General features: G+C 21.9%; 1 protein-coding gene across 1 annotated transcript; it reads right to left on the reverse strand.

Annotated features, from left to right (window-relative positions):
• Positions 1-8527: 8527 nt before the first annotated feature.
• Positions 8528-18200, reverse strand: LOC105367817 (prolactin-releasing peptide receptor). The gene is made up of 3 exons (XM_011506626.1): positions 17999-18200; positions 11630-12694; positions 8528-8808 (listed from the first exon to the last, which is right to left on the reverse strand). Exons 2-3 carry the CDS (start codon positions 12626-12628, stop codon positions 8608-8610), a joined length of 1200 nt encoding a protein of 399 aa, XP_011504928.1. The 5' UTR covers positions 12629-12694; positions 17999-18200; the 3' UTR covers positions 8528-8607.
• Positions 18201-18650: the final 450 nt, after the last annotated feature.

Here is an 18650-nt window from a genome sequence, read left to right on the forward strand (position 1 = left end):
GATATTTTCCAACAAAAATTTATTGATATATAAACATTATAGTTTAGGAGCTTATAATTTATGCATTTATATATTATTTATTACATAGGTTTTTTTTTAATTAAAATTTTTAAAAAGTAATAAATAATGAATAATAATTGAGATAAAGATAATTCTTATAATGTAGTAAAACTAACTGTACATTTAATGTAAAATTTAACTATTTTAATTCTATAGCACAATCTAAAACGTAAATAAAATTTAGCTATTTTAAATTTTTTGATAGTTACCTACGTAAATACTTAAATTATAACAAAGAAATACAGAATAAGATAATCTAAATACAGATTCAAATATATAAATGTAAATATTTAATGTAAATTTTATTTAGGATATTCTTAATGTTATTTAGAAAATTTTAGAAAATCATCCCACAATAATTAATTGTTGCAACTAATTTGATAACCATGATAATATTATATTCTAAATATTACTTAATTTGCATTATCAGAATTCCAAAATTGTAGTTAGGCCAATACTTCATACACTTAAAATCTATTTTACTATATATTAAAAAAAAATCTTCTTTCCATCAAAAGACTTAAAACTTTTTATCACTCTCACTATTATTTTTCAATATATTTCTTCATAATAGTAGACTTTGAGATACGACAACAATAAGTCTTATAGCAGCTATTATAATTAAATATGTTACATGTATTATTCATTTTGCAATTCCTTTGATTCATCAAAACTCGATTGTTACTCAAAATAGATATATATTAAGACTTTAACAATTTTATAAATATGATATTTACGGTTTAGATCACAGAATATGTGTTCAACTTTTTTACCGTTTATTGTGTTACTTCAATATTTATTTTATTTTTATCTAAGAGTTTTTAACTTTTATGTACATCGTTATCTATGCTTGATTAGTAGTGTCATTGTAAAATAATACATGGTTAATATGGAATTAAAGAAAATATTTGAAAATCTTGAAACAACTAAATGCACTTTTTCATTGAAAGAATCAGCGATAAAGAAGTGTCTTTATTCATTAGTTATCATTGTATAAAAATCGGATCGTGAAATTAATTACTTTTATAATTATCAATTATAATTCTAATATTAATTAATATTTTATATTAATAGTTATATAATGATTTATTATTGAAATATAAGAACCTCGAAATCCTGTAAAGAAATATTTATCATAAATACATACAAAAACTTATGTCATAATTAAATAATTAATTTATAAAGCAGAATTCTAAACTATAATAACATTTTACTTTTCAATCTATTAATAAACACTGATTATATGGACGATATTAAAATAGAAAAGCTTTCAATGTTTCTAATTTTAATGAAAAACTATGTAATATACATTTTAATGAATTTCGAAATATTATAACATATAGATGTGCAAAGGATAACTATACATATGATGAAATAATAAAATTAATTTTTAAAAGTGTACTATTGTTAAGTTTTTAAATAATAATAATTCAATTTATAAATTGTACATTTATATATATTTAAATTACTTAAACTAATAGATCGTGCGAGACAATTAAGACGTAATAAAAATAAATGATGTAACGTAATTTGTACATTATTCTGAAAGCAATAATAAGGATCAAAACATTAAAAGCAGTTTTTTTTTTATTTTAAGCAAATGTTAAATAAAGTATTTATGGAATTTCAGTCCATATTCAATTGAATTTTATTGTGTATTTAATGTATCATGAAATGCAAAATCATTTCCATATGTTTGCTTTTACAAATGCATATAACGTTAAAACTGAAATTGTTTAAAAGATAATCATTTAATCAGTTTTGTAAGGTAGTAGTATTCTTGTGTTAATCTATTTATTTAAGATAATTGTATTTAAGATATTGCAAATTAATCTTACTTATATAATTTAATTTCCAGGTAAATTTATTATAATAAAAAAGATTATAAATATTGTTGAATTTACTGTACAGGACGAAACCAAATTTTTTTAAAATTTTAAAATAATTGCATTTACAATATATAAGAAAATATTACCCAAAATAGTCAAAATATGAAATATGAAATTCCTCTTTAATATTTATTATATGTTTCAGAGAGTATTTATTACTAGAGCTTTATGAGATTATACAAATTTTGCATACAAAATGATGCGACATTCGAGAGTGCTGCTATGAAATAACTTTTTTTTAGAAATGAGTTAATTTCATATTCCAGCTATAAAAAAAATAAAAAAATTTTAATTTCAATTATAAAACTTTGTAGTCGATTCACTTATTTTTTCAAGAGATAACAACTGATTAATTTTTATAAGTGAAATTTATTTTAATTAATTAAATTAAAAGGAATTTAAAATGAAGGTATTACTTTAAAAATTAATTACTCGTTTAATATGATTAAACTTTCTAAATTTATTGTCTATTAAAAAATGTATAAATATCAAATTTATTTATAGAATATATTTTTACAATTATCAATTAAGATTATTGAAGAAATTATTAACCATAAAGAAGAAGCATGAACATGCTGTTATTTTGAATATATTTTTATAAAAACATAAAAAGTTCAAAAACATATACACATTTGTATTATAATAGTAAAATTATGTTTAGATAGCTAAAAAATTATTACACATGGATATTAATATATCATTTAAAATAATTTTATTATATGCTAAATTTGAAACAAAGGCATAGAATGAAAAATTATTTTTTATTTTACAAATAATAAATTTATAAAATATTTTATTTATTATAAGTTATTTATCGCAACTGACATTTTTTAAATTTGGAAATTTAAAAAGATATATTTTATATAATCCTTTTATAATATTCTGTATTTAATATGTAATTTATATAATTAAATAAGGATTAAGTAGAAGCGAGCACTATGAAATTCAAATACTTTCTGCTACTAGCAATGTTACTGAATTCCTTTAATATTTTTAAATTGCGAAAGAACAAACTATAATATACATATATATATATATATATATATATATATATATATACATTAGATACTTTAACGTGAAAATAATATAGAAGTATCACATAACAATAAAATAACAGTTGTTGAGAACATATCATCAATAATAAAATGAATATATTATTTCTACAACACTAAATATTATAACGTGTTTAAGGATTTAAAATTCTTTAATAAAAAATATTTAAAATATTTATAGTAGAAAAACAATATCATATATATATATATGTATATATATATATATATATATATATATATTCTCATTTTAAATTTTGAAATAAACAAATAAAAATTAAACAAAAATGCGGAATTCTTCAATTTTTATAATTCGTCTATAATTTAAGATATAAATTTTCTTTATCGGAATAGAGTTGAAAATTAAAAAAAAGGTAAAATACTTAACTAATACATAAATAATTTTGTGGATATTTAACTTGATTGTATATTTAATTGTTATATATTCCATCATCTTATCGTGACATCCACTTGTACAAGAAATATTTTTAAATATTAATTACTTAAAGTTTAATATTAAAAACGTTTTAAAAATTCTATTTAAAAAATAAAATTTTCGAACATTATTTATTATTAGTAACTAAAATTATTTACATAATTTTAACAAATTAATTGAAAATATAATATTACTATAAAAGAATGATTGGTTGCATATACATTAGAATACATATTTCTTAACCAAACAATATTTTTATCAAAAAACATAATGACTTGTAAATATATCAGTTTCTCATTTTAATGAAAAACAATAGTTTTTATTCTAGACTCGGAGATTTATTTATATTTATTAAAACGATTATTTTTATTAACAGCAATTATTTGATTTTGATATATTAATATAATATTTGATTTCATATAACATAAGGATTAATAAGCATAAAATAAAACAATTTAATTCTTAATAAAACCTTTTATTATATTCTTCTTCTTTTATTGTAACTATTATAACAAATTAGTAAACTTTGGCAGATCTATATGTATATATGTATCATATATATTGAATATAAAAATTTGCTTACATCAGTATACTTTATGATTCTAATCAAATTTTCAAAGCATTTAAATGATATAAAATAAATCATTAAATTCGTTTATGTTAAATTATAAATTATTTATTACAATTGTATTCATATTATTTTACATACTATTTTCCTATATATTTAGATTATTGCCACGGCATGAAAATATACGTTTATGTAGAGTTTAAATTCAGAAAATTTAATAAAAATTAAATATATAAATATAAGCACGATACAGTGATTGTAAAAACTATGTTGTAAAAACTAAGTATTTATAAAGTTTTCGGGTTATACTCATGTGTATATACATAGACCAACACACATGCAATTTCATCAATTTAATGAAATAATTTTTTATTAATTTTCATTACTTATTAATATTAATTAATTAAATTACTAATATTAATAAAGCATCGTTAAATGCAATTAATTCAGAATATTTAATAAGTATTTACTAATATTAGTAAATTTTGAAGGTAATTTTTCGTTTTAGTCACTTGTAAAATGTCTAGAAGCATAATAAAGTTATACATGGGTTGATGAATTATGCATTACTCAGTTATTTTATCTGTTGATTTGCATCCATCTTATGAATTTTCTGCATCAAAAGATTTATTAAGCATACACGAGTGTTCATAATGCACACTACACTTAAATATATACAATGATGTATTTTACATATTATTGATACGTGCAACTCTGTACGAACATAATATATGCTTTAAATAATTCATTTACAAACTTCATAATAATATTTTTAAGTTAAATTCTGAGCAATTATACAAATTGGATACTTATAGATTTCATTGACAATATTGATAACGTTTAAGCTTTAAGTAATGCTGTATATGATTTTAACGTAAAATTTTAAACTAAAAGAATTTTTCATAATGATTAATGTATGTTTTCATATAGTTGATTTGGAGTAACTTGTAAATCAAAATTCTAAAATTTCAAATACTTGGTATTCCGTTCTTCGGTGGATGATATTGCAATTAAACGACCAATAACAAAGCATTATTTCATCGCTTAGACTATCCTCGTAATTATGGCGCGAAACCAAAAACCCCAAAAACCTATGTATATCACATATATAGTGATGTCAAGTTATTTTATACAATCAAATTGTTTGGAAATTTTAATTGCATTATATTATTAGCTTATTTTAACCATACTACATAGTTGTTATTTGTGCATTGTACATTATTATGCTAAGTACTATATTATATTAAAAATAATATTATAAATGTAAGAATTATCATTTACTTTTAACTTATGAAATATATTATTTAATAATAATATGGATATTGTATAAAATAAAAATGAATATTTTCCTTTATTTTACATACATTTTACATATATCTCATAGATTTCATCAAATTGAAACTATGATAAAATACATCATTTAACATATTACTAATATTTCCTTGAAGAAGAAAACGCTTAAGTAAAAATGAAAATAATAATGTTTATAAGTGTCAACTTTAAAAGTAATTTAAAAAAAAAATAAAATTTAATGACAATGTCATAAGGAGCGGTAAAAAGTTTTTCGAAATTCATAATTTAAACTAAATATACAAATGCAATCACATAAGTGCACTACCCAATTCAATACAAGCAAACGCCTCTTCCATTAAAAAAATAATAGCAAAGAATAATGTGGACATAGAATAACAAATGCAATTTAGAAATTCTTTGTAATCACGTAGCATACTGGAAATAGTCTGTAAAGAATCATTGCTCAATACATGCGAATGAATAATTGATCATTGTGAAAGAATCATCAATGAAACTATCGCATGAGTCAGTATTTCCATTTTTAGTTTAATTAAACAAATTCTCAACTACTTCGTCTGATTTGCAATCGCACGAAGAACCAAGACATATCAAAGAGTGCAAGTAACAAATCCACAGAATCCGATTTGTTGATTTTGCAAAATGATTATTTAAGCGCGAACTTCGAACCCATTAGTACATTTTCTTATATTCGTATATTTCATTCTTATTTGCAATAAATGATACTTTTAAAGCAAACTTTTAACTCGATTTATTTTACTATGCTCCAACAAATATTTGTAATGATGACGGGCGCAGCAACCACAATGTTCAAGTTTAATTTAAAAGTCTCGTAAGTTATTAGAGGTCTCTAAATCAATATTCAGACACATTTTTAGATACATAATGCACGGTTTTATTAAATTGATTAGATCAAATGAATATTTTAATAATTTATATAAAATTCGAGAATCCTGTTAAATTGCAACAGTACAAGCGAATATAGTTATGTTATAATATTTGTTTATTTCAACTATAAACGAGATAAAATAATTTTTACACAGACTTATTGTTGAGATATTTTACATAGAAAGAGTGAATAATAATTTTATTGAAAAATTACAATTATTATCGGACTTTTTATGAAAATGAAAAAAAAAAAAAAAATTTGAATGCAACTTTCTTATTGATCATTTTTTTAAAAATATATATGATTCGATTTTTACTGTATACTCATTTGTATTGTACATAGATGAAAAAAATTAGTTATAATCAGAAGAATATAGGAAGCATAGTATGAATAGTCATTAAAATATATAGAAAATCATACAAATAAATTTTTTTTTTTTTTTTTTTAATTTACCTATAGAGAAAGGAAAGATGTTTCAAATAAATTTTTTAAAGATTTAATATTCAAAGCTCAAATTTATATTACATTTCTATTTGTAAAACTAGAGATATATATTTTGTGTATAATCAATGTATCTTCAATCCAATCTATGAATGAAACATTATTTATTAGTTAACTAAATACGTTTTATTTTATTGTTTATTTTTATACTTTAGTCTAAAATTCTAACGGAATTTTATAATAATAAAAATGTAATAATTAAAAAATAAAATACAATATAAACGAGGTCAATAGTATAATGAAGATTACAAATAACTTCAATTTATTAATATATTGTACAAAACATTAATATATTATAAATAAAATAATAAATAATTACATTGCTTATTTTAGTAAAAATGCACTACAAACTATAATAGATTATCTATTACAAAATTGCACATTAGTAAAATTTTATTAAAATAAATTCATGTTTTTTTTTTATAAAAATGTCTTTAATACTCTAGTGTCAAAATTATTATGTATGTTCGACGTTAAAAAATGTTAAGGATAAGAAATTTTTTTTTAAATAATACTATACGAATCTATGAAATGATGCTCCTTGATATCAATATTTCTATACCTCATGAAGAACATAAAATTTTGCAATAATAATTTCGGCAAGGCAGAAAAATTTTCGATTCTATGAAAAATGCATCATTATTTTTAAGAAACGCTATTTGTATATTTAGCTGATATAACAAGAGGTCATATAATTCTATATAAAAACTGTCATGCATTATAACAAATTAATATATAACAATTGTTTTTTTTTTTTTTGCGTATGCACTTTATTAATATAACAATTTTATTTATAACGGTGCAGTAAAAATAAAATGTATATTAATTTTCTTAGATAATATCATACACTTACTAATATACTTTAATTTTTTTTTTTAATTTATTCTATTCCAGTAATTTCGATTCTATGTTGATAATCATATGTATTTGAATAATCAAAATTTACAAATATTTTTAATAATCAATTTATTTAATGTTCCAGTATATAGTAAATATATATTGTTTTAGTTGTTAATTTTTAAAGAATTACTATTGCTTCATTAATTATTAATTTATGAAGAAATAATGATAATGTAGTTAAAGTATTTTTGGATTTATTACAGGTTCGATTGATTTTAGTAAAATTTTTATATCTTTTATAAAGAATTCTTCTTGACAAAAGCAACAATTTATTTATGATTTTTCAATGAATTTTTAAAAGAATATTAAAATACGCATAATACATATAAAGAATACAATTAAAATAATAAATAGTACAAAAATTCTTATAAAAAATTTTTCTTCACATAACTTACAGTTTAATCTAAATTTATTTGTCTATAAATGCATTTTTTAAATAGCAAATAATGTACACTCACTTATCACGAAAAAGTATGTACAGAAATTTTGTTTTATACTCAAAATATTTTAATCCAAGTTCAAGAAGATAAACATATATATAATTTATATACATTTATATTTGAAAACGGATATAAAAACAAAATGTTCTTGTTTTCGGAGATCCATGTAATACAAACAAATGTAAACAACTAAATAATTCCGCGCGTACTGTTAAACGAAAAATGCCCGAACCAAGCCGACAACTTTAGAAAAACCTTCAATTTAATTTTAATTTTAATTTTAATTCTCAATTAAATATAACTTATGACCTTCTAGTTCATATCTGTGTTTAATTTGAAAAAAGTTATTTCACTAAACAAGAAATTAACAATCGTTGCATGTTGAAAAAATGAAGTTACAAACTGCTTTATCCAATGCTAGAGAAAAATAAATAAACAAGCTTTACAGTTCCACAAAGGGAAAGCTAACGTTGCTTATTATAAGCTCGCCAACAATTTCGGCTAGTTTAATAATATTTGAACGCAATAGTGAATCTCGATTGAACTTTAAAAATGAAAGGCCTCTCAGTCGAAGTTCTTGGTAACGTTGGTCGTGGGCTCGAGAGAAATCATCTCGCAGCCTGAGTACTGTTTTGCTAATTGACTGGGCAGCAAACTTTCCTGGACTGTTTGTTCGTTACCGTTGCAAGTACGCTCACTGCGTAAACCTTCGCCGCCTGAACCCCGACCTCCGTACTCCGAACTCTGGCTGAAGCACGGCAGAACCTTAGGGAAACATAATAAAAAGTCTGAGGGATATATTTTTTTATGCATCTTTTTTCGTGCTTTCATTTGCATAAACTGGTTGGGTGCTTTTGTTTGCGTTTACGTTGCTGTGAAAAAATATTTCTTATTTACTCCTACGCTTGGAATCTATTTGCTTTGATAACAGTGAAATACGAGACAAACCGCACCTGTTATAAACTTATAAATGATGTATTGCTACATAAGAAAATCATGTTTACAAAATAAAATTATTGCCATGAAAATCCTAATGCATTCTATCATTATTTTTTTTTTAATTTTACTTCACATTCAGCAGTTATGTCGTATTTCATTTAATACAATGTGTACGAGAAATATTATCATATTATTTTAATAGAATATTTATATTTTAAGAACCTTCACATCCCGCATCAAAGTCTTATCATTTCTTAGTTTATGTAATATAAAATTCTATTCAAATTTCATTTTATACTTGTTCACGAGTATTACAACATAAAAAAGATAAAAGATTTTATTGCAATTTTTTTTTATAGAAAATTTTCTATTCTATATTTTTATTAGCCAAGATATTATTTTATAAAATACTGAGTTATAACAATGTTGTTATTTGTTTAAATATAAATAATTATAAAACTAAATAATTTCTTTTAATTATTCGATTTTTTATTGTTTTATACTTTTATTTTATGCTTTATACTATATTTAATTGTTTTATTGCACAATAACTATGTAAAGTTAAAATTGCACTCAGTTCTGCATATATAATTAATATTACATAAAATTATAATATTTATATATAATAAATCTTGAAAAAATTACTAACAATTGTATAATTCAAATAAAAGTTGAAATTCAAATAAATTTATAAACTTTTTTTTCTTTTACAATGAGAAAACAAGAAAATAGAAAAAGACAATGATTACATTTATAAAAATAGATGTATTAATAACATAGTATATAACATAGAAAATTGGTGAAAAACAATACATTGCAAAAAAGTAATTTAGTTTTAATTAGTCCGTAATAAAAATTAAAAATAATTAAAAAAAAATATACTTGTTTAATTATGTATTTTATATTATAATTGATTTATTATACAAATAAGTACACACACTTATATTAGTAAAATTGTTCCTTACTAATGTGAATATATTAAAAGCATAAAATACAAATTATAATATAAATTAAAAATAATTTTTAACAACCTTTTTTTGGTTTTATTTTATTATTTTGGTTATTAATATTTTATATATATATATATATATATATATATATATATATATATATATATATTTTTTTTATATTTTTTTATATACTCTTATATATATATATATATATATATATATTTTTTTTATATTTTTATTTATACTCTATATTTTTTTTAAATATTCAAAAAAAAAAATTAATGCATATTTAATCATTATTTATCTATTCTGAAGGCAGCACTTACGGACAATTTTAAATTGCTTCTAAATTACTAAAGATGTATTCTATTTGATATAGCACTGTCCAATTAACAGTGTCACATTCTGAAATCTAAAGTTTTCTGAATCAAAAATGGATTTTAATTGATATGCTATTAAAACCTTAATGATTTTCCAAAACGAATAATGTCAGAAGTAATTCATTCTTATCTTTAAATAAAAAAAATATTGATTAAACTTTATAAAGTAAGTTAGTTACCAACCGTTTTTTACCGTTTCTTCTTTTGAATAATAATTTTATGATTTTAATTTTATTGTTACTTTGAATAAAGAATTAGATTTAGTTTAAGTGACATGAATTAAAATTATTAAATAGGTTATGAAAATTATTAAAATTTATTAAATATTTCAGTTTATGATAAAGGTAACTGAAATAATAACATTATCAGAAACTTTTTGTCTGCATTATATAATTAGTGCTAAACTTTTTAGCAATAACTTTTCGAAATAATTTTTTTTTTAAATTATCTAAATAATATTATTTAAATGATTTTATAATTTTATTGTTTGAATTAATTCAATTAATAGTATAATAATTTAATAAATTATTGGATAAAAAATTGCTTAAAACTTTTGCATTTAATGATAAAATTTAGACAAAAAATGAAATTTTTAATAATGTTATAAAGGTATTAATATTTATCGTTCTATGATTAAGCTTATTTTACATTTATTTAAAATTTATTTTAATAATAAATATTATTTGAAGCACATTGAAGACATAATGATAATTTAATTGAAATTATAAATGTTTTATTTACTTTATGTTTTTATCCGATAATAATAATATTTTGTATTTATTAAAATTAATAATTTTAATAATTGTGTTAAATTGTATTAAAGTAATTTTAATAAATTAATAAAATTAATAATTATTGATTACATGTAATATATATTATAAAAGAAAAGTATTAGGACAGACATTTTTAAAAATATTTTACACTCAATTAAAAGTATTTTGAAAAAATTAATCTTTATTATATATTGCAAATTATTACATGATTATTTAAATAATGCATTCTATTGAAAAATACTTATTATCAATAATTAATTTATAAGTAAATAAACTTTTTATAAATTTTCATTTTTCTATAAATAATAATAATAATAATATAATAACGAAAATTTACGTCGAAATTTATCAACATTTTTCAATATTGAACTATTACGATATGATTTATACAACATTTTATTGATAAAATAAAAGGAAAAAAGATATTTTTCACAAAACATTAACTGGTCGTTTTAGAATTTTTTATAACTCAGATTATCTAAACAAAGTAATAATAATAATGAACTGTGTGACGATAACATGATCAGCTATAACAAAAAATTACCTGTTTAAACTCTTTCCGAAAGTTGTCATTTAACCAGGCATAAAGAAAAGGGTTGTAGCAGGTACTGCTCATTGCCAAACAATGCGCCATGAAGAACAATACTTTATAGAATGTCCACTTCATTGCTGGTGGATAAAAATCCTCGACGACATTGACAATGTTCAGAGGTAACCAGCTGACTCCGAAAATTGCAACCATTGCTATGAGCATGCGATTAGTTCTTTTCTTTCGCTCCCTATCGGTTTCTTCCCTTCTGCTCGTCTTGCTGCCTGGTTTCATCCTTGCACGGTCGTTCAATCTTACCGAGACGCAAATATAGCAGAAAGCAATTACAACGAAGGGCAAAATAAATTGAAGTATGGAAGTTAGTGAACTGAAGGTCATCCGGAACGGCTCATCTGGCCATGCTTCTTCACAGTAGCGATTCTCATTGTTCCTTTCATCCGACTGAGGCTGCATATACAATCCATAAGGAAGAGTCAAAAGAAGCGCCACTATCCATATTGCAATAATAATTGACTGACACATGCAGATTTTCATTCTAGGTCTGAATGGATAAAGGATGACGAGAAACCTGTCGATAGCTATGCTTGTCAGTGTTAGGGTACTAATGTAAATGCTAACGCCCTGCGCGTATGGCACTAGGTGACACAATGTGTCTCCGAATACCCAACTTCCCAAAAACGTATATAAGGGTGTGAATGGGACTGCTAGAACGCAGAGTAGAACATCGCTAAGGGCGAGATTGGTGATGAAAAGATTCGTGACTGTTTGCATTTGACGATTGCGAACGACGACGAAGCAAACGAGAGCATTGCCGAAAAATCCCAGGAGAAAGATACTTGCGTAGAATATGCCGATGATTAATTTGAATGCAAGATTCGATGTTGTAAAATCTTCCATAAAAGGTGTCGTGCTATTGTCAATGCAGTTGGTGTGAATGCAGTTGTTATTGTGGCTAAAAATGTCTTCCTCCATTACACGACGATGAGCTGACATTTCAAAGGTAATGGCAATTAGGCACAACTATTAACGAGACTCAGAGAATAATTGCATATTTGATAACTGCAACAAAAGACGTTAATATAAGTTTAAGCAATAATAATTAAATTATCGTCTAAGAATAACTTTCTTCTTTAAGAAAGCACAGTTTTTTAATAAAAAGTAAGCTAATCATTGTATGTACACTCTATATACGTAAATTACATTATATATGCTTCGATTCATATTAAAATCATAATGATAATAATAATAATAATTAGCAATCATAAGCGTAATTAAAAGAAGAAAAGCACAAGATTATATTGACTTTGGATAATTACTTTTTAAATTTTATACAGACGTATCATCAGATTTAACTGCATTTTATAGGAATACTAATATTACAGAATGTATTATGAATTAATTTAAATAGTATTCAGCGTCAAAATCCATTATAAATGTGATTTCACGGAAAGTCAATTAATAGAATAGTCGTCTAATGCAAGTGCTAACAGTTATATAATTATCAATTGTGATTATGGGAAAGTTGTGATTCAATATTTTATTTTTTATATGCACACTATTAAGTCTGCTTTTAAAATATATAGAAATTATATATATATATATATATAATCTATATAAATCACGTATAAATCATTAAGAAATTATTATCAAATAAACAAATAATCTAATGAGGCAAGTACGAGGTTTGATATTCTGAAGGGATTATGCTTTGGCTTTTGATTAAAATAAAGACTTATTTTAATGGTGCAAAAATTATATTAATTCCAAAGCACATACGGATGATTTTCAAAATATTATTATGCAATTTCTTTCACTTTTCAATTTGTTTACCGCCTACTGTTTATTTTCTCTCTCTCTCTCTCTCTCTCTCTCTCTCTCTCTCTCTATTTCCCTCTTATTTCCATTTGTTCTACAGAAACAATAAGAATAAACAACATTTTCAATATAACTTCTACACTTTATCTAATTAGTTAAAGAAGTAAATTTACATTTCTGTTACAAGTTAATATGAGTTTCAAATAATTATTAAAATTATTCAGCTTATTATCACTTAATAAAAATATAAAATCCTGTATATTAGTATTATATATTCACAGTTTAAGTAAGTAAATAAATATTGAATTATTTAAATATTAACTGTATAAAACTTAATATGTAAAGTTTTAAATTTAACGTCGTAATATTTATTATCTTCCATCTAAACTGAAGGTTTATTTGATCTCTTCCTAACCATAAAAATTGCATTCTTATTGACAAATTTTATTTTGACAAAAAGAACATTTATTTTATATTATAATAATTATAAAATACTATATACTACTCAATTTCATTCTTTTTGTAATTTAAAAATTTTAAATAATTCAACATTCTTTGTGCGTAACTTAAAGAAAATCTAAAATCTAGTCTTGCTTATTAAGTAAATATTTAACATAATTAATTTTATAATAATTAAAAAATTATCAATTAATTATTTTAATTTACAAATCAATATAAAAATTCACTTTATATTTTTTTGAAAAATAATTAATCTTTCGGTGTTAGATTTATGATACGGCAACTCTCAAAATCAAAGTGAATAAAGCATAAATAAATAATGAACAAAAAATATAACCAATATAAAATCATAAATATTAATATTTACTGAAAATGTTAAATTTCAAATGTATTTCAATTATTAACATTGTATTATTGTGGACTACTTATATTAATTAAAAAATATTTCAAAATCGGAAATATTAGCATTACAATTATTTAGTTTATATTTTTATTACATGCACATAAATATCTAAAGTAGCAATATATAAAAATACGTGTATATAAATAAATTTTAACATTGTAGAAATTATATATTGCATCTTATCCATTGCATGCTTTTTAATTTTATATAAACTGTAATATATGTATAAGTATACATTTAGAAATGTATATATAAAGTTTAATATATTTATAAGACCTTAAAAATATATATATATATATATATATACACACTATATATACACGCTACAAAGCAATCAAATTAAATTAATAATTAAATGAAATTAATATTATGTTCACTTTATTCTCTTTATTCATCGCCTAATTATAATATAAATATATTATGTAATATGTTTAAGAATCTTTATCAAGCTTTTAGTTATGAAATAACATTTCTTAAGAAAGTAATTACGGTAATTAAAAATGGTCAATAACCATTTGCTTTTTTCAAATTAAACAATCAAAATTTACGATGAATTATTTTCACAAAATACAGAAAAAGTCCTAATGTATAATAGAAAAGCTATTATAATTGAAAGGAAAAAAAGCAAATTTATTAATACAAAATTTCCAATAAGATATATTTTGAGCAACATCATTAAATTTATTGTGCAATTTAAATTTAATGTTCAAAGAGGAAAAAATTTAATAAATGAAAATATTTTGAAATAATTTTTCTTATTAATATGAACGAGTATGTATTATAAATAAGTATATTTAATAATTATTATTTTCTTCAAGCATTAAAAATTTCTTTAAATGTATTATTAAGTTTATTACTGAATATATTCGTTGTTAAATAAGGAACGATTAAACAAGAAAAACGGAATCAAATATAAAATTGCTCTTAAAAATCAATATAATAAAATTTCCGTAAAACAAACGCGATAACTACTATGTAAATTAAAAAAATTAAATATAAGAAAAGTAATAAATAGTCGTTCATGCGTAACTATAGTCATGATCATAAACACCTGTTGAAGATTATAGTCGTCCATACATTGTAGAGTATTATAATATTCAAATTGTATATCTTTGTATATCTCTTTTAAATTTTCTGGATATATTGATTTCTATGAATTTTTAATTTATAATCATATCGATAAATTATAAACAACGTAGTTCTAACTTTTATTCTTGTTTGGTGTCCTTTAAGTTTTTAAGTTAATTTTATAAATATTATATTTATAAAGTGCACAGCTATAGTATTAGATTTTTAATTTTACTTAAAATTTTTATTAAATAAATACGTTGAAACATATTTCTAGTGGATGAAATAATGAATCTTCAATCAGGATAATTTTTCAACAAAAGATTACTATTGCATATTTATTTTGTGTTACAAACTACAAATTAAAATTATTTAAATTAAAATATGAAAATTTGTATTTTTAGATGCACAGTTTGTTAAATAATTCGGTATTTTGCATAATGTTGGAATCAATAACAAAACTTTTAGCAGCGTTTTCTTTTATCTTGTATTTGAGAAGATGAAAATATTAAATGAGACAGTATAAATCACCATATAAATCGTCATTTGATTCACCGTCGTTTGATTCAAATTTGACATAATAATAATAAATTATAATTTTTTAATTATGAAATGATGTAAATTTTGTAAACTGAATAACACAAAATTAAATAACTTTTTAAACTGCTATATTTGTTTATAAAATAATTTTTAAAATATGGTTGGTAATTGTAATAGAAATTATATTAAATAATTAATTTTATATCAACATTTTATAATTACGTTTATTTAAAAACTTATTTTTATCAGCCCAATCTATCTTTCTCCCCCTCTCTTTCTCTTAAAACGTAAACATATACTATCGCGCACAATACTTCATGGTGAATTTAACTAACAAATTTGCTTGTAATATTAATGTAATATCGTTATCCCTTTTGCATAATCATTTTGTAAAAATCTGTGTAAAATGTTTAATTTTTCATTACTTTATTTTTATCAAAATATATATCAAATTAATGTATATTTATTGTATTTAACTGAAGATCTTTTAAAAACTTTGATATCAATTTCATTCAGTCTCAACAGAAAAATGAGATTTTGGTAGCATAATTTTTATGGATAGAGAGAGAGTATTTGAAATTATACGATGGTTTGTTTTTTGATTTCCTTCAATAAGAATAATTTATTTAAATAAAAAATTATTGAAAATGCAGTTTTGAAGATTATTTATTGGTTGAATTTGACTTTTTCCCGTAAACTTTCAAGTTTAAGAGGAATTTATTTTATAAATTATAATTAAATTAATTATATTCTTCAATTATACATTAAATTGACCAAAAATTTAATTATAATATTTTTATCAGATGCAAAATATATTCTTACTTAAAGATTATTTATTGGATGGAATTAAATTCGTCTGTGTGCTAAATTTCTTTTGACTTTAAAATTCTGTTATTTAAATAAATCTAATTAACGTTCAAAAGTAGTAACTAATTTTCAGTAAATTTCTATTACAATATAATAGTTGATGATTATAATATAAGAAACTAATTTTTCATTCAAGATTTTCTTGCTTTTCTTATTTGAATACACATGCGAATATTAATTTATAATTTAAATCTTTTCCTAATAATGAATACACTGCAACTGAAAGCACGCTAGATCGAGGGAATTAAACCTCAATTTATGATATTTTCAAACTTCATATAAATATGTAAGATCTTATAGATATTAAATATATTTTACATTAATATTCTACACATTAAATCACTTATAAAAATCATGTATTTTTTATGAAAGATAATAAATATTACTTTTAAAAAAATTTCTTATTTCACGTATTAATAAATAATATTTTGTGAAAAAGTTATTGTATCTTCACCCATAATAGAATTTTGTTCAAATAAAATGTTCCAATATATAGCATTTATGTTTATTCAAAATTTTTCCAATTTAATGTAAATGCCTACCATGAAAATAAAATTTCCTTAATTTTATTACTAAAAATTTATTTTTTATTTTAATTATTTAACAAAATAATTGTTAAATGGAATATTTAAAAAATTTCAGAATTCTATAGTTATTATATAGTTTTAATAAGACTTTTCTTAATATACTTTATAATTTATTGAGTTTTTAAATGACACTTGCGATTGAAATAGATGAACGTATTGAGAAATTTTGATTTTATTACAGATCTTTATATGTAACCTATACATGCATTTTGCACTATTATATTAAAAATTTTTATAAATAATTTAACGATAAAATATTCATAAAAAATGATATTTTTCTGTATTTTAATTAATGCTTATACTAATATTTTACATGCTTTGTTTAATATTATAATTATATTTTTTTTTTTGTTACAAAATTCACAAAAAAAGTACAATACATTTCAATTAATCGGTAGCCTCTATTATATTTCGAAAGCTTCCTTCTGAAAAAAAAATAAATAAATAAAAAAAAGAAACACGCCGTATAGAAATATTTTATATTTAGACTTTCGTATCAATAAATTAAACAAAGTATGCGCCTACTTATTATAACGTTCACAATTGAAAAATAATTTAAAAAATCATCACAAGCTCCAATTTTCACTCTAATTTTCACATATCACAGTCAAATATAACACTTACTATGGAATCAACGTTACATGGGTCGAGTGCAAATCCATTTATAAAATCAGTGTTACATAGATTTCTTCGAAGAAGCGATGTTTACAGAATCAGAAGGTCCTGCTATAACATCTCTAGCAATAAAACCTTCTCTCTACTGTTTCCTAACCATCGATATAAATAAATATCCAATTATGCATTTATCAATCTACCTATGTATTTATTTTTTATGCAAATGTATTATTCATTAGCTCGGTATCTCTCGGCGTCATAAGAAATTATTAAACGCTCATATTTGGCCGCACTGGGATGCCAGCATCTTCGTATTCTCGATTATTCACTACGAATGTGCTTGTAGACTTTAGAACCGAATTATGTCACGGTACATCAGCCCTTCCTTCTATATTTAAGCGATAACCGCAATAATGAGCGGCTCTCAACAAACCCTAGCCGTTATTCTCTATTTGCATAATTGAGTGTTAAGTTTTCGTTGGCACATCTAATCTTATATTTCTATACCCATTCATCTACGCTTTGGTAGATGAACTTTTGTACTTGAAATTCTAAATAGATGTATTAGTCAATCCTCGAAAATTAAGCTACTTGGAGGAAAGTTAAACTGAGCGTCGGACAAAAAAGCGGCGCGATTTCAATATCGTAGTGTACGATCTGC

The sequence above is a fragment of the Ceratosolen solmsi genome, unplaced genomic scaffold (genome assembly GCF_000503995.2).
Source record: "Ceratosolen solmsi marchali unplaced genomic scaffold, CerSol_1.0 scaffold6, whole genome shotgun sequence".
Classification (NCBI taxonomy): Eukaryota; Metazoa; Arthropoda; class Insecta; order Hymenoptera; family Agaonidae; genus Ceratosolen; species Ceratosolen solmsi.